The 18,818-nt window shown below is 38.9% G+C and overlaps 1 protein-coding gene across 1 annotated transcript; it reads right to left on the bottom strand.

Annotated features, from left to right (window-relative positions):
- Positions 1–332: 332 nt before the first annotated feature.
- LRFN2 (leucine rich repeat and fibronectin type III domain containing 2) lies at positions 333–3,123 on the bottom strand. The gene is made up of 2 exons (XM_010706928.2): positions 3,043–3,123; positions 333–2,328 (listed from the first exon to the last, which is right to left on the bottom strand). Exon 2 carries the CDS (start codon positions 2,306–2,308, stop codon positions 932–934), a length of 1,377 nt encoding a protein of 458 aa, XP_010705230.1. The 5' UTR covers positions 2,309–2,328; positions 3,043–3,123; the 3' UTR covers positions 333–931.
- Positions 3,124–18,818: the final 15,695 nt, after the last annotated feature.

Genomic DNA, 18,818 nt, shown 5'->3' with positions numbered 1-18,818 from the left:
GCTCAATGCACGTGATGTATGTGTACAGAAATAGAAAAGCTGGAAAGAGAAATAGAAAAGCAGACAAGTTTGGATTCTAGGGAATTGTCATTAGCATGAGTATGCTACATCAATCATTCCTCCCAGGCAGAAGGAGTAAGCAGTAACAGTGTTTTTCTGTTCTGTTAAGCTGCTTTCCTACCCATTTTTAATCCTGAAAATTTACTACTTCTTTCTTTGTCATAGTCAGGTTCACTGCAAGAGGAATACTTGTTTTACATCAGTAGAAGTCAAAGAAGTAGCAGAACTGGAAGAGCTTAATGAATTCGAGGCTTGCTTTCAAAATTATCTCTCTCCTTGTATTTAATATGGTATAAAACATTAAATGCTCCAAAGCTGTCAGCAATTACAGTTGTGCAAAATGGATGTTAGTGAAGTTAGAAACAAGCTATTTCAAATGGGTGAAAAATCTCTTGTTAACAACCCTGGATCTTGAATTGCTGAATAATTAGAGCTTGTGTTATGGGTAGACAGCACAAACTTCCTCCCACATTGCTTCCTCTCACAGTAGTATGTTTCAATTCCACCTACAGAAGGTGGAAAGGGAAACTTCTGACTTCCAGCCTGTCAAGTTTTGCTTTCTTTGTTAAGACTTGTAACGAGGATACCAACTGAGGCACTATTATTTTTCCTAAATAGGAGATGTTACTGAAAACAGTAGTTAGAGAATACTATAGAGACTTGTAATGTATGGTTCAAAACTGACATAAAAGTGATGAGCAGACCAACAGATAATCCAACAGATTGACAAATGCAACATAGATTTATCAGAGACCATTAGCAGTACTACTGATATCTATCTCAGCTCAAATTTAATCAGTGACCAATGAGTAAAAGACTTTATATCCTGCTTCCCTTCTCCTGCCATCAAAGGACAAAACAGCAATTGCATTTACCTGTAGATCAGGACTTCATCATCCGAACAGTTATACTGCAACTGATACATTTTTACCCGGGGGGCTGACTTGCTCACCGTCCACTTCACCAAAGCTGAGGTAGTGGTCACTTCTGACACCAGGACTGCCCTTTCTGGTGGGCCTTTTGTTTCCCCTCGATTAGATTTGCTGGAGCTGGTGATGTCTGAAAGCCTGGACTTTGGTGGGGCAGCTCGGCCTGTGCCATTGCTGAGATGAGGGAGCTGAACAATTGAGAGCTCTATTGTTGCAGTGGATTCTCCAGCAGCATTGGCTGCTATGCATGTGAACGTCCCATAATCCTTGGATGTGGTGATGAGAATATCTAAGGTGCCATTGTCATAGACAGATGTCCTTGAAGAGTTTCCGATGAGGCGGTCATCAGGGGCCACCCAATGAATGATGGGTGTGGGATCCCCAATGGCTTTGCATTTCAGTGTGGCAGTTTGCCCTTCTAAAACCAGCAACTTGTGAGTATGTTGTGTGATAAGAGGAGGCTCACAAACAAATTCTTCCTCCCGTACATACCAGAAGTACCTTCCTTTTAGACCTGGAGGAGAAGCACAAGTTTCCATATCGTCATCCCTGTCAAGTCTCCTCAACCACAACAGCTCACAGTTGCAATGTAGTGGGTTACCCCCAAAGCTGAGAGACAAAGGTGGAGAAAATGGGGTAACAGCTAATGGAATTACTTGAGATCTGGCAAAGATAGGGTCAGGGGGAAGCTTCTGAAGTCTGTTGGATGTTAGATCCAATCTGGCTAATTTCTGAAGATCTGCAAACGTCCCCTCTGTAATATAGTCTATCAGGTTATGATCTAAACTGAGCTGGTGCAAGTTTATCATCTTCCTTATAGATTCCCAGGGAATGCTTCGGAGGTTATTGTAGGAAAGGTCTAAGTCTTCCAATGTCAGCAAAAAATCCTCAAAGGCTTCATCGGAGATGCTGGTTAGCTGGTTGTTGTTTAAAATCAAGTGCTGAAGGTTAATTAAGCCTCTTAGAATATCTTCTCCAATGTCAGGCAGCCTGTTGCTGTCCAGATGCAAAGACCGAAGGCTCTCCAAGTCAGTGAAAGAGTACGGCTGTATATAACTGATGGTGTTTCTGGACAATGTGAGGTCAACGAGCCCAGACATATTGGCAAAATCCTGTCGGCTGATATTAATAATAAAGTTTCCCCCAAGTCGAAGCTCAACAGTCCTTCGATCTATGTCTAGCGGTACAAACAGTAGACCCTTCGAGGGACACAAAGTCCCAAGTGACTCAGACAGGTTCTGGCAGACACAATATTTCGGACAAGCATTGACCATGACAGCCATTCCAAACACCAGGATGCCACAGAGCAATTTTTCCATGGTAAATCACGTAGCAGTACCTGCAAGAAATGGAAACAGTTACAAGGAGCATCAGTAGCTATAGGTACCCTTCATCTACGTTTTATCTGATATCTACTTCTAGAGACATTACCCAGTGCCTTCTCTCAGGAGTCACTTTCACAGCAGTCAACACTCTGAAATAAGAAATTTAAGTGCTACAGCAGCATTTCCCCCAGTCATGCATTTGTTTCTTAAAAATGTATGTTTGATTCCAAAACTGAACAGAATAGGAGTTCTTGGAACTTCTGCCTGCTAATAGATTATTGCAATTGTATTTTCTCTTTTTTACAGTTTTATAATTTTTATTAGGTAGAGGACAAATCTTGCTGTGATGTTGCAAGGTTTATTTAAAACTATGAAAGATTTCACTTGGAATAGTGCCTGCTTCTTTGAGGGTAGAAGCTGTCTTATAGTAATTACATATTGCTGCATAAAAATGTGGAATTAATCTTAGAGTTGAAAGAGCTGATTTTATGGATAAAAATAACTACATATTTACCCTTCAGTGATATGGTTCTTAATGACCACGTAATTATCGGGCAAGTCTTGAGGCAAGTGAGTTCATTTGCCCACCCTTAATAAAATTCATGATAGGCAGCTTAGGAAGCAGAAATCTCTTGCATAATCATTACCTGGAATCACCCTATGTATCCTACAGGAAAGATGACATTAAATAACTTTAAAGAAAAGAAAAGCAGGGAAAAACATATTACCTTGGGCTTCTTGCAAGCTTTTTGATTCCTGCACACTCTCACACACAGCCCTTCCTATTATAATCACAGCAGAGCTCCTCATGATGCTCACAGCTGTGCCTTGCTTCCCACCCATTTTTATTTGTGTCATTATCCCTTCCCCCCCCTCCGCCCCCCAGCTCTTATACACTTTTCTGGCTTGAACTGTAAAGTATGTTTATTTGAAAAATAAACAACAAGTATTGGAGTTTCCTTCTCTGGAGTTACTCAGGACCTGTCTGGACACTTTCCTGCTCAACCTATTTTAGAGAACCTTTAGCAGAGAGGTTGGACAAGATGATGTCCATAGATCCCTTCCAACCCCTGCAATTCTGTGATTTACAGGCTGACTGTAAGGGCTGACTGAGGCTGGGAGGAGCCCTCAACACAATAAGATGTGAGGCATCCTCATGCTTTATCAGTTGCCTCTCCAGTGTTGACCTTCCAAGATGCCACTGCTGGATTTCCCTGAGGCATGACACATAGGGCTGCTCTCAGTACACATGTAGAGCTGATCTCCATGCCCCACAACTCACTGCCATTTTTGCTGAATAACAACTATCCACCTTCTGTGCCACCTGCTGGGGAGCAGCTCATGATGGCATGTGGGCATGTGAGGTGTAAAGTCATGCTGTTCCTTGCATTCCGTAGGTGGTGGATAGTCACCCGTGCCTAAGCTGGTTCTGTTACTGCTGTACACGTGACAGGATAACATGCAATGTCTCATAATAGCTTTAATAATTAACTAATATGAGGCCACTCAAATGTTAACTAACACATGACACTAGAGACACATCTTACAAAAAAGTCACGGTGCCATTATTTATATTTCATCACTGCAGAAATGACAGATGTTCTGTAAAATTAAAATAAGTTACGAAAGTCAGTTTTTAATCCAGCAGTAGCACACACCAAACAGAGAAGAAAATCTATCACCTCAGTCATGTTTTTTAACTCTTAAAACCATTTCTTCCCCTGCCCTGTGAAAGAAACGATAACATGAGCCCTATGTTTGGGCCTGCTCACAAAAGCAGCTGCTTCCTCTCATGGGTAAGATGGTTTGGTTTCTCCAGACTAGAATATAGAGTAACATGGAGCTGTAGAAATGCAAGATGCTGTGTTTGCTGAACTATGCATGGTAGTTCAGTTATGCCAAGGTTTTCTGCTAGTAGTTATATAACACAATTGCTGTTCTTTAGTAGAGGAAAGGATTGAAGTATCTCTGCTGAACTCCACAAACAAGATAAAAGCAAAGTACTTTTAGAAAGGATGGCTTGGGAAGACTAACTTTTTACCTCCAATAGTAAATTAAAGGCTGCTGAATAAAATGTTTGGAGCTTAGCAACTAAGTTACTGATGCAAATCTGCAGCATACTAAGCAAAATGCTGTAAATATCCTTTATATTATCAATTAATAGTTTACTAACAGGCAATTGGCTTTTTGAATCTTAATTATAATTGTGTTCTGCAGCTTTAATTTAGCACATTACCCTACCAGCTGAAATTATAAACAAAAAAGCAATTTAAAAGGGGGAGAAATAGATACAGTTAATTAGTAATAAGCCCTTTCATAGCTTCTCCTTCATCTACATTCCCACCCTCTGAATATCTATTCATAAATGTGAATGCACACTTAGGAGAGCAGTGTCTCCTTTAAGTGTCCCAATTCTCTAACCACATTTTTTCCGGATGCTGTTAAATATCACAGAGCTTTGGGGAGACAGTTGACTCTAAGTATCAGAATGAAAAGCATTAATAAAAGAAAAACTGGGGGGAGGAACAGAATTTAATTACAGAAAATAGGGACTGCAACACCGAGAGGAGACTATGAAGCGGGAGATCTAAACGGCAAAGTAAGCCCTGATGGGGAAACCATCTGTGGATGGATTGAAAGCTCGTCATCTGTCTGTATGTGCTTGCATATGTGCAAGAAAAAGAGGCAGAGAGCATATTATTTGCTTTTACCAGCAGAAGAAGAGATCATAATATCTGTACCAGGATGCAAATATCGCTATTGTCGCTCCGGTTGTTGAATGCATTTGAAAATATTAACGTAAATACTGTTTGTTTGAAGAGGACATTTCTAGCCTTTATCATCTGTTGCCAGCATCTGTACTTCAAGCTTCTGAGCCTGTCCTGACATGATAAAATCATGACACAGCAAATAGGATACACACCCAAGTGTTTACAAACAGCAGATTGAAAAGAGCTGTTGTGGGCAGGACTCTTTTAAAGAGAACATCTGGGGCCTTTGCAGGACAACTGCTTTTCTCTTTCCCCTCCAGAAAGGCAAAACACCTACGCAGCAGACATGGAAAGAATATGGGAGTCTATTATATGACTATCTTCTAAAATCTAGTCTCTCCAACAGAGTCAAAGTAATTGGTAGCTGCCAAGAAGATGGATGTATAATAAAAATTGTTTTGATTTCAGTTCTGGTAACATTCATACAAAGCAGAACATGAATTGTTAAGTTTAGGGTCTGTTTTTGTCTAGAGGTTTGTTCACCGTGTTCCCAAATCTCCTGTGACCTGCAACACCGAGCATTTTACAGGCTGTTAGTGATAGCCCTGTGATAAACTAACCATTCTGATTTACATTTAAAAGGTATCCATCAGCCAGCTAAAGTAGAATTCTCACAGCGAGTCAGTAAATCTGGCAGGGTTTCTCTCTCAGCCCAAGATGAAAAAGTCTCTTTAGTCCTCTTATAACATATATTGGTATGAATTAATATGTGCAAGAGTCATAAACCTTGGTGTTTTGTATTCAAATTTTCCTCATAAAGATACAACTTCTGAGATTTGGCATCTCATTTCAAGAATGCCTCTGAGGCATTTTTTAATTCTATATTCATTGAGCTTTGCATATAAATTCCAATAACCTTTGCATACCATAGCACCAAGTACAAGGCAGCTGTCAGACAAGAAAGGTACCACTGCAGTATGCGGGCTAGGAGAAAAAATAAATACAAAGAAGGGTGGATGGGTAGCGGTTCTCATTAGTCTATCTCCTATTACACAGGGATACAGCTTCCCAGGAATGTATGGATGAGTTGCTACACTTTTTTTCAGGTTTGTAGGTGCTCTTGGAAGGATTGGATTTATTTTTTTCCTAGGAGCTACTTTTTTCCTCTTAACCTTCTCATCTCTTATCTCTCTATTCACCGTATCTCTTGTCACTCTGTCTACCCTGTAGTTGCAAAGCTTGACGGACTGCAGTGATGGATGAAGTTTCATGGGTATTCTCTGAAGCAACTGACAGCCTGTAAAAGGGGATTGAGTCATGTCAGGAAAAAAATTATTCCTTAATCCTTTACATTTCCACTAACTATGTGGTAGAGGTCTCAGTATGCCCCAATACATACAGTTCTTTTATGTCTGATTCATCTAGTGATGACTAACTCCTCTGCATCAGAATCTGTTCTCAGGACTGCGCAGATTGAAACAGTTTTGTTGATCAGCCACTGCTAGTTTCGTGAGCATCTCTGAAACTGTTTAGGTGTTGAAACTTGGTCGTACGTAGGTGCTCACAGGTTCACACTAATTTTATTTATCTTTTGTCTTTTGTGTTCACCTAGGTTTTAGCATTCCTCTGGGGGTAAAGCTGCATATCATCAGCTTTATGTACATATGTACAGTGCCATTTAGATTTTAGCTATGCCTTTTTGGGAGCTGGCTTTATTGAAAATAATTAGTAGCATTAACATGTGAAATGCTTGCTTTCTCCAGCTACCCTACCTTTTACAGAGAGAAAACATTTACAAACACACACTATTTCAGGTATTCTAGTGGCTATCCTTAGTAAGGTTGACCTGCATTAATTTGACCAACATTGCTTCCATAGTGTCTTAGTTTCAGCTGGGATGGAATTGTTTGCTTTGCAGTTCCTGGTGTGATGTCATGTTTTGATTCTAGGGGAAAAAACAATGTTGATAACACACCGACGTTTCTATTTGCTGCTCAGCAGTGTGGTACAGAGCCAAAGACCTTCTCAATGAAGGGCCCAAGAAGATGGGAGAGAACAGAACTAGGACAACTGACTTAGACTGGGAAAAGGGATTTTCCATACCACACGACATCATGCAGAAGTAGTTCTGAAGTGGGGGCAAGAGTTAATTGCTCTCTCCTACTGTTCAGGAGGCTAGCGGGGCATCAGTCGAAGGGTGGTAATAACTATTATCGTTTTCCTTTTCTCTTAGTAAAAATTTTTATCCCAACCAACAAGTTCTATTACTTTTTTTACTTTTTTTGTTGTTGTTGTTCTTCTCTTCCCCATTCCACTGGGAAGGGGAGGAGTGAGTGAACAACTGTATGGTGCTCAGCCACCTGCCAGGTTAAACCACAACACATAGTAACACACCCCTGGTGAATTTTAGTGGACTTACTGCCCTTTATACAACATATTCTTCAATATTATCACAACAAGGCCCATTTATGCACTTTATTTCATTGGATTTCTGTCCTTTACAAACTGCTCAGGGTCCATCCTATCTCCTCTATCCTTCCCAGGCCTGGTATCTGTCCTTGCTTGGTCATGTTTAGGAAGAGTTCTGCTAAAGAGGCATATGCCTCCAAAAGAAATCAACTCATAGGATGGCCTTAAATGTGAGAACACTTCTTTTATGGCTGGATATCAAAAAACTGGATCTGGAGCAGAGATAAGGATAATCCATAAAAAAGCAATTTTCAAGAGGGTTCACTTTATGAAGTCTGATTTAATCCACTCAAAAAATTCCTAAGGAAATAACCCAGTATTTTCTTCTGCAGAGCTGTCTCACAGAGAAATTTATTGGTCTCTTTCAGTCTTTCATTGGAAAAATTTATGTCTGTTTGTTTGCATTTCTTGGAAAAATTTTCTCACTTTTCATAATTACTTATCTATTCCTGCCTCCAGTCTTTTCTTTCTTTTAAACACTAATTTTACCCAATCCTTTACCTTTCCCAAGACTACAACTATCCATTTATCAAAAGCTCAAAAAATTCAGTGTGGCTGGTCAGGGACAGACCAGCTGTAATTCAGTTACAACATGAGCATCCATGCAGCACTAGGCTATGATCTTGGTGGAATGCACTTTTTAACCCACAAACCCCTGTTCACTGCAGGAATTTGGTAGAGGAAGGTCAAATCTCATGGCAGCTTTTCTGCTGAAGTACAAGACAGTAACATTGATAGTATTTGGAACAGAAGACTCAGAGCTTTAATGCAGATAAAAGTTTTCATCTTTCCAGGACTCCCAGTTTACTGAGGCATAGCACTTCTTTCACTGAAAGTAGTGCTTTGCATAAACTTGAGCAGAGCAAATCCTTTTGCTCTTGTTCCATCATGGTTAACCTCCACAATCAAGTCATTTCTTCACATTTTTTGTTACTTAGGCCAAAAAAAACAATTGTGAGCCTGACCATGAAGGTGTACAGATTGTAAATCTTTAAAGACAACAGTAACCCCAACTGTTATCAAACGAAATTCAGAATCAGTTAAAAATATCAGTGCTTTTTATTTCCATTTTTACTGCTTAGCTGAGCTCTTGAAATACATGCTAAAAATTTCCTTCCTAGAGTCACCTTCTTGTAGTATACAGGCAGCACTCTGGAAAGGGCATTTGGAAAAGTGTATGTGCCTACACGAGGATTTTGTTTTTCTTTTGAAGCAGTTCAGATCAAGGAGAAAAATGTAGCTTACGTGCCAAATATGTAGACCACTGGTTGCTGAGTAGTCTGTGTGTTAAACAGCCTTAGTGACCCTACAGCACTTACATCTCCTATTTCTAGGAAATTCCTAGGGATCATAAGCCATGAGAAAACCAGGTGCAAGACTGTTAGATCCTGCCTCACTTTTACTAGCACCTTGCTGAAATGAAGACATCCTTATAGTCCACTTAGTTTTGAGAAATGTGCAAAATTAGTCAAGCTTCTGAGATTCATTTCCTGGGAAAATAAAATTTAGTGAACATATTCCATGTACTTCTGAGTCTGTCTGGCACTTCCCCACAATACATTTGGGACATTTTCATCACTTCAGATAAAATTTGCAGTACAGAACCTCAGAAATATTTACTACTCATGCATCTCAAGAATACAGACTAAGTTTCAGGAAGGGAGTAGAGACGTTACTAGCTTTACTGGGGTTTTACACAGGAAATAATGTATCGTGAGCCACATAGAAGAGAGATGCTTTTAAAATCCTGATTACTGAAAAGGCTTTAACTGAAGTTAATCATTTTTAGACAAAAGGCCTTTTTGCTTTTAAGGTGGTCTTAACTGTATAGGTTCTCTGGTGTCTCATAAGCAGCAATCTCATCCTATGGTCCTAATACAACTCAATTGAACAGTAGCCTGTCCAGGCACACACATCCTTGGGAAGACAGATTTACCACCAGTTCCACAAAAAAGTATGTTCCAGGCAGCTTGAGGAGGTAAGTGCTGATGGCAATCCAGATATGGAAAAACACTCAGAGAACCTTGATGCCCCACTCCAATTCATTTCAGTGGGCCTTAAGTCCTGAGATTTTTTTTTTAAACAATCTTAACCTTATTCTGTTAAGAATTACTACACTCCTGCTATAGTGGTGCCTACTGTTTCTATAGCCACACTGCACAAATTTCAGCATTTTTTGTGATCTAATTTAGAAAATAAGAGAGTTTCTACATAAAGGATACCATCACTCCATTATGCCTAACCCCTAGATCTTGACTTATGTGGTATCACAGCACTTGAAACTCAGTCTGAAAATATTTCATTCTGGGAGCACACAGAGAACAGGGTAAAAGAACTACAGGCTTAAAACGCTACTTAGCAATTAGCCTAATCTCTTGTGCTACAGAAGATGGAAATTTTTACTCTGAAAAGATGTTTACCTTTAATGCTAAGGTCAGCTTCATTTGTATCTGTCTTGAAGCTTGTGGTTCAGTCTCTGAATGCTGATTGCAGTAACTGAATTAACTCAGTCCTATACTGAAAATCCAATAGGCAGGATTGATTTACTCATTCATTAAAAATTATGCTACTTGCGGCAAATACCCACATAAAACACACGATTTCAAAATGAAAATGTCACATTTCAGAAACACTGGAAACAAATATTCAGAATGATTTGTTTCACACCTTTCCTCAAGTAGTCTCACAAAATCACAACAATCACACAAATAGTTTTGGCCAACATGGACTAATACATATCAGTGGGTAAAACTTCTGGACAAACAATAGTTACCCAGCTGAGGCAGAACTCATTGTAAGACCCATTATAACCTTAAAAATCATAGCTAGACTTTGTTGACAAGGGTGCTTTTATCTGAGAAATTAACCATACTTGCCATATTCTGCCTTTAGTGACTGGAAATCATAGCCTTTTACTGCCTAATTTGTTGAGACAAAAAAAAAACACTTAGCAACCCAGAGTGTTTTTTTAATACATACAAAATTTAAATATGCAGTCAGTTACACACAAGAATACAAAAAACAAACTGCAAAGAAAGAAGTTATTTAGAAAATCTAGGTGCAGGCGTTTGAGAGATTTAGGTAGCACCACTTGATACATGCTTGTGCATCTAGTTGTACATCGGTTATATGCAGTGTCCCTTTTCTTCAAGGGCAAAACACTGTCCCTTAAATGTCTAAGCCAGCTGACGAGGAGCAGTGGGTAGGCAGTAAGAGAAGCCTGGAGCAGCAGAGGAGCTACTTGGTGGCTCCAGATAAGATGATAAAATAATACATTTCCCAGGGCATGGGGATACATTGCACCAACAGCAATTCAGACTGTTTTCCTACAGGTTTCCAGTGCATCCACATCTGTGGAGGATGGTGACTTTTCAGTGACAGGGGCAGAGAATATGTAGAGCACCATTTTCAAATGCACTAACTAGAAATTTCTATTTTATTTTTATCTCAGACTATTTGCAGGTCCATTCATTCTCTCCTGTTCATTTAATGCACCCTAGCATTTATCTTTACCTCCTATTTTTAGTGCTTTATGTCAGTCTCCATCAGATTCAATCTACAAATTCATGAGTCAGCTAAGATGAGCCCCTTTTCTATTTTTAACCATCTAGTTCATTTATTTATCTGGTTCTTTAGAGCAATCCTGCATTTTGCTTCATCAGCACAGGAGAGAAGTTATCAGTTATTCTGTCATTTCTGTCATTTTGAACTCCAAATGTACTAAGGAGAAACCTTCTCAGAGATATTACCTATGATGTGAGATGTAATATTCAAAGTTTATTCTCATCATTTGAATCCAAGCTCCTCATAACACCAACTCCACAGGTGATTCTTTATCCCTAGCTTATTCTAATTCTTATAAAAACCTTTATATAATCTTATTTCCTTCCACATCAAAGGAGAAGGGAGATAATTAAAAGTGGTATCCTCTCCTTAATCTGAATTTGTTGCCTTTTTTTTTTTTTTTTTCCCCTGGCCATACATATAGCCCTGGAAACAAGCTCTGTTCAGTATTCTCTATTTGCAATATACATTGTATTTTTCCTTTCATGTATAAACTATACATAAAGAGTCACTCTTAGGCAAAACAAAACAAAACATACATATAAAAAGCCTTTTGTTGTTGTTGTTTTTTCTCTTAAATTTAATTGAGTGCATAAAGTTACTTTTAGATTTAGAAATGCTATGAAACATGGGCAAGAACAATTGAAGCACGTCAGGAAAAGTTCACACTCATAAGATACTGCATTCATCTCTTTGCTGAATACCCCAGGTTACGATTCCTAAACAAGCTAGCAAGAACATTCAGTAATAGAGGCCCTGTGCTTCAGGAGGTACACCCTACTGGTTTGTAGCTGTGGTTGGCTTACGGTTTGGTGAAAAATAACAGCAGAGGACTGAGAAGAAAACAGGACTCCTGCTGTCCCATTGCATGACTCAACATACATCCTGCACGACCTCCAGGCTCTTTCTTCAGTCTGACAAAATTAACTGTATTTTCCTGCTTTTCACTTGGTTTGACTGGAACAAGATTTGTCAGTGAAACCTTCTCTTTCTAGTCTAGTCACCGATTCCTGTGCAAGAGGATAATGAATTGCTCCTTTGGAGGTCTTTACTCCCATTATTTCTAGCATGTGAAAGGTGGGCACTTAAGCTTGTAGGCTTTAAAGATGTCACATCTGCTTGTATAGTTATATTTCCAAATTGTTATGTCACAGGACAGGAAAGAGACAGAATTGAGCTTCTGACAGCAGTGTTTGTTCTTTCATATCAATACTTGTGTGCATTTAACAGAAGATACCTTTCCTACCTTGTTTTTACAGATGACTGAGAGGAGACACAATCTGGCTCAAATATCACTCCCAATATCACTCTCAGAGTCCTTCCTAAACAAACCAGCTCTCTTCACTTTCAGACCTTCTCCTCATGCAGTGATTTTTTTTCCATGCATAAGCTATGTCACTCTACACTTTTTTAACACAAATCTGGCGTAACTGATAGGTGGGGCTTTACTTCTTGGGAAGAAATCTAGCCTCTAATTCCTGGATGACTTTGCCCTAAGCTACCTATCATGTGGTAAAATTCACTTTTTTAAAAATTTCTAATAAATTAAATATACCAGTTGACTGCTACAATCAGTTGTTTGTAACGTACCTGAAGTCAGTGTGCGTGTAAAGGCTGTTAATGTGAAAGTCATTGCACAGAAAGGGATATTGCAGGTAAGAGACAGCTTTAACAGCTCTTTCACTGGCTGGCCACTGGTTCATTATTATCCAAGGCTCAATGTGACCAGGAGCCAGAATCTGTGGATGCCTGTGCAAGGCTGAAACGACTCTGGTCCCCAGAACTCCCTCTGCTGCTCCAAGTACCAGCAGCACAGACAGCCTTGGAAGAAGTGCCGCCCGCTTTCGTGATATTTTTTCTGATAGTTTGGTTGTTTAACCACAGTGAAGAGTCAAATTTCAAAAGTAATAAGTAAATAAATAGTAGAGCGCATTTCTAACTCTTCTGGCTATGGAGAACTCTTGACCAGTGCAAAGGAACACAAAGGCAAACAGCACAGTGAACACAAAAGAAGACTTCATAGTCTATTACTTTCCAAATAACAATAACATAAGCATACTGTGACATTTCAGTCATATTGATGAGGTTGTCTGGAGGATTTGAATGCAAAACTGTAGAAGTGACTACTATTTTTCTATCAAGCACGGACTGGTCTGCAGAGACTTTGTCCCAGGAAAGATGGGGAGTCTTCCAGGTAAGGGTAAAGGAAGATGAGCAGAAAGCAAGATAAAGATAGCTGTTTTTTTTTACTATTCCTGCAGTGTTTATTTATGAGTAAAAAAAAGCTTTCAATCCCCCAGGCTCTCCATATAGCACCTTTCTCTGGCGCTAAGGAAGCAAAGAAAAACAAGAAGTCTCTTAAAATTAAAATGAAAGGAAAACATGCAATAAAATAAAACATACAACCCCAAATATTTTAAATATGTATTCTGCTTCACTTTGCAGTTTCTGCTCACCAACTACTCACAGAACAACGATCTTATCAGATAAGAGCGGCCAGATGTTACATGCTGCATTTAAATTTATATTGCAAACAACAGGCTCCATTACCCATGGATTTTCTCATTGCATTCCTAATACTATCTTCCTGCATGCTTTATTGTTCTTCATTTCCTTATTTGCTCTTTGCTTTCTAGCGTGTGCCAACACATCCTGGTATTTATTTCAAACATTTCTATTTTATATATATATTTTTTGCTTAATCTGCCTTTGACTAAATATCATTCTTTCTGCTTCTAAACACTCTCTGCTTCTCAGATACAGTATCTAAAACCGCTGTCTCACACACTCTTGCCTGTTCCTTTTCCCCCTTCTGCTGCTCCCCCTCTTCCTTCATTCCCTAATCATTTGATCACTGAAGGTCTTTGATGTGTGAGCCTTCCAGTTCAGGCCCAATTTAATTATGTTTTTTAGAAGACTGACCTCTCTGGTCCCAATTTGTTCAAGACATTTCCTTCATTGATCCAGGGCCAGACCCTTGCACTAATACCATTCTAAACCAGTATTCTTGATATTAGAAGCAGTTGTGTATTAGCTCTGAAGGTCATACTGTATATATCAGCAATTAATAGCACTGATTTATTTGTGGTGGATACAATATACTCTTCCTTGTCCTTAGGTCTAGATGCCTTAACAGAAAATCAAGGGGAAACAATTAGAGGTATTCTCATACTGCAAGAGAAGCACTTTCTTCACCATTCATAAGCATCGTCAAAGAATAGATTGCATTTTTCAGCAAATTACAAGACATCCCAAAGGTCTGTATGTTTAATTTCTGCCAGGCTATTATGAAAACAAAGCCTAACACTATGGGAATTTTCCTTTTTAAATTCAGCTCTTATCATCTACCACCCCAGAAATAGCTGGCAAGATATTTCAGTCTTTGAGGTGGAAAGACAAATGTGTGACTTCAAGAAAGATCAAGAGCCCTCTAGAACATCTGCAAAGCAAAACATGCTGCGTTAATGGCACTGAGAGTGGATAGAAGATAGCTCTCATAAATTTTATCAGTCTGATACGCATGAAAAATTCACCTGTATAAGCAAGTATGTAGTTGCGTTCTTCTAGTAGAGAAGTACAAGCTTCCTATCTTCAGCAGAAAAAGTTAAGAAAAACTGACATGCAACATTTTCACCCCAGAAAAGGAGAACAGCAGTCTTTCAGCCAAGAAAATGGAAAACCATGTCCATGGTGATTACTATAATTCATTGCTTCCAGAGTCTGCAGTTAGTGGAGAACCAGAAGGACACAGAGATCAGTGACAACAGCATAGAAACTACACCATGCCACTGTGCGTGCTCAGTGAGCACAAGGTATGGCAAAGGTCTCTTTGAATTAGTTTGAGCTAATTAAGTACAGCTCTGTGTTTTACAGGATCTGCAGATGCCTCAATCCACTTTCCCCTCAAGGATGATGTCAAATCTAAGTAGACCAGCATGAACACATTATCCTTGCCTACTGCCAAAAGCTTACAACTGAATAAGAGCAGTACAGCTGCTGTGCCTGACTCAGACTGAAAAGCATCAAGGAAACTCAGCCCTCTAGACAAAATCAGACTTCCTTCTTGACCACAGTGTCCTCCGCCAAAGCTGGAGACTCAAACTGGCATGGTGTGTATGCTACCATAAGAGAAGATGTTCTCCCAGAGAAGATGGCCTCCCAGACTTTAAGGAGAGGTGCTGACATTTGGAGAGATCTTGAAAGTGCCTCCTTTTTCACAATAACCATCAATAGGTGTTTTCTTTTATGTTAATGAAATATTTTTTGCTTGTTTTAATATTCTAAACATGGGTGAAAATTACTCTTTCCTCCCTTATGCTATCTGTATACTTATGACTACTAAGAGAGAGAAATCACAAAAATCATATAATAGAAGAGATTATGAAAATTGGAGGATTGTAATTCATAAATAATAACTCTTGGATTATCTAGCCTACTGTCCCACTGTTTCCAGTGATGTTTAAATGACCCAAGATGCAGATTTCTTACCTCAAGTAAGTAACTCCATGTCCTAACACCTTTCAGTTTCAGAATTATTTTATAATGCTCCAGCTCAACCTAGCCTCCTGATGAAACTTACCTCCTTGATACACACCCAACTCATTTTCACTTGCAAGAACGTCTACAGAGATGCATGTATCCCCATAGTGGCTATTTGAAAAGTGGGGAAGGAGGGGGAAGCATATAACCTGCAGGAAACAGCTTTCTCCTGCCTAATTTTTCCCAACTAAGACTGCCACACTTATGCCGGTTAGCTTATTAAGGATGTTACTCATCTGTCTCCTCCTTCTTCCGGACTAAGTCCTGAAGCCTCAATTGTCAGAATCTGTGGGAGGTTTGCATGAGTAAAATGTGAGTAAAGATTTCAAGGCACGGGCCTCTGAATCACAGATTTCTTGAAAAAGCCAGAAAAAAAAAAAGAAGAAACCCTGACCAACATACACCACCATGCTAATTGGGAATGAAGTCTCACAAACATCTCAATTCTCTGACTACAGAGGGACCCAGTGGTTCTTGCTGGCAATAATAATAGAAATGATGAATATATAATCTGTGACAGGTCCTCTGCAGGGTATCACTGCCAGGACATTATTGGGTATTTGTCATTTATTGCTCAAACAATCATCATAAACCTGTAAGCTGGCTGAAGAGAACTAAATGATCATGACAGTAAAACCACCCCTGAAAGTAATTCTTGATTTCATTAAGATAATTTTTTCTTTCTCCTTTTTCAGTAACTTGATTTCTCTTGAGTCTCTGACACGCACTGGAGTATATTCATGCTCACTTTCCCATTTATCAGTAGTAAGGATGCACTGTGGGTGCACTAAATGCCAAGAAATCTCTTGCTTTCTTTGGTAACAGCAGTTACTAAACTGGAGCAAATGAAAAGGAAACAAAATGCAGACAACTGAGCTAAGAGTTAGGCCCACAATTTAGTTTGTTTGCTCTGTGTTGGTTGTCATCCCCCTGTATATTTTCTCCAAGAACAAGAAGAGGAAAAATGTTCCTCCCAATATACTGTATGTGAAGGGAAAAAAAAAAGAAAAAAAAAGAATAGAAAATTTTAAATACGTATTAGAACATGCTGCGAGATGGAGACTGTTCATTCTGGAGAAGAAAAGGCTTAAGGGGACCTTAAAAGACATGATCACAGGAAATAAAGAAGATGTAGCCAGACTCTGCTCAGTGATATCCAGTGATAGGACAAGAGGAAATGGGCACAAATAGATATATAGGAAATTTCATTTAAACACATAAAAAAACCACTATTTTTTAAATTTTATTTTACCTTAAGGGCAGCTGAACTCCAATACAGATTTCCTAGGGAGGCTGAGGAGTTTCCATTGTTGGAGACACTCAAAACATGTCAGAACACAGTTATGATCAACCTATTCTAGTTGACCCTGCTTTTATAAGACAGGTGAATTAAATTTTTTGCAGAGCTGCCTTACAACCTTCAATATTCTTTGATTCTGCAATGTAAACTGATTACATACTTTTACACTATATATTTAAAGGGCAGTCCTGATCTCAGTGCATTTGCCCTTGTGCTATCTGCAGTGTTACCTCTCTTACTTTGAACATAATGAAGAATAGTAAGTAGTCTAGTGGATTTTTTAATAACGTACTTTTTTTGTAAGGAAAATCATTTCTAGTGAAGATGATGCTATCAAACTAGACTTTATTCAGCAAGTACTTCTCTTCAGAACATAAACTAAAAATTTCCTCCATCCGTCACACTTTGTGGCCCTGGCTGAGATACCCCGCTGAGCCAAGAAGAGTCATCTTTAATGGATCAATATTCCAGACACAAAGGGGAGATCAGATTACACTTGCTGATAAATTATGGTAAAGCTATTGCTAGAAATCAATCCTTTCTTAAAATGACTGAGAATGATTGCAACCAAATGATGGGCAGCAAGGATCCTAAACTCCCTCTTTAATGCTTACTGTCCTCTTTGGAAATCAATTAAAATTTCAACATTTTAATTTATTATTTTTTTTTTTTCAATGTAGAACAATTGTGACTGCAGTGAAGTCATCATCTCAGTTTTTCCTAAGCCTGTTATATGGCAGAGTAGCAGGGTGAGGAATGAAGATCTTTGCTCACCACTATGAGAAACATGAAAATAATGATAAAATAAGCTTTGTTATGGCAAAAAGACAAATGAAGGCTAGGCAGTTGAGTCTCTCTGGCTGGTTCCATCTTTTCTGCCCTGGTGGTTCCATACATTTGGTCTACTGAAGCAATGTCTTTTGCCTGAAGATACAAATTTTCACTGGCAAAAAGTAAAAAAGGTAAAAAGCCTCAAATAACCCTGAGTAATGACGTTCCAGAAAGAAGAAAAAAAAAAGACAAAAATCTCAGAATATAAAATAAGAATTCCAAAATCTAAAGAAAATCTCAATCTTTAAATCTGACATAATGTAAAGAACCATAGAATGCAGCAAGGACATGGCAAACATGTTCAGAAAACAGTGTGAACCTAACCAAGTGTACAGAAATATCTCCATGGCCAGGCAGTGCAATGAAGTAGGATAGATGAGAGCCAAAAAGAAATCTGCAAACGGAAGGGAAAATCCTACATCAGCAGTGCAGCTTTCAGGAGAAGCTGTGAACTGTGCCACTGCTCTGCAGTGCATGAGCCTCTGAGAATGAAACAAATTTGTTGCCTCCTGTGGAACTGAGTACATCATTGCTGAAGAGACATACAAGCCTGAAGTATTTACTGCATGTTTCTTCTCACATACAGAAAACTTGTGCCTCTGTGTCAAAGCCATCTTACAGCCAAATAATTCCTCTGTAAAACTGTTCATACCCTAACAACTGTTTTGTTGAAGCATGAAAGAAATCCAACCTCTCTTAATAATGTTTCTATTGCATAGAAGCCCTCAGTTTGTAGGAATCTGTCATCCTTAAGTTCCAGTAAGTGTGTTACTTGTTTATCAATGAGTCAGAAATCATGCAAGATGAGAAACATCTCCAGATTCAGATACTCTCACGCTGTGCAGATACCTACCTAATCAAGATGCAAGAAAAGATCAATCAAAGGACAAAGCTGGGAGAAAATAAAAAAGGCCTCTCTTTATTTCAGGTGCCTAATTCACTGTTTTCCAACATTTCTTACTCGGTCAATTTTTACTGGTTCTTTGCTAGAACTTGTCATTGCTATAACAGTTGCTGGCTTTAATGACAGGACTGATCTAACCAAGCAGCCCCCAAGATTCTTTGGATAAAAACAAAGTGAATGAGAGAT

Source organism: Meleagris gallopavo, chromosome 2 (assembly GCF_000146605.3).
Source record: "Meleagris gallopavo isolate NT-WF06-2002-E0010 breed Aviagen turkey brand Nicholas breeding stock chromosome 2, Turkey_5.1, whole genome shotgun sequence".
NCBI lineage: Eukaryota > Metazoa > Chordata > Aves > Galliformes > Phasianidae > Meleagris > Meleagris gallopavo.
This window is presented reverse-complemented; position numbering and strand designations above follow the sequence as displayed.

Coding starts and splice junctions, on each gene's coding strand:
- LRFN2 (XM_010706928.2), bottom strand. CDS start 2,308: ATGGAAAAATTGCTCTGTGGCATCCTGGTGTTTGGAATGGCTGTCATG.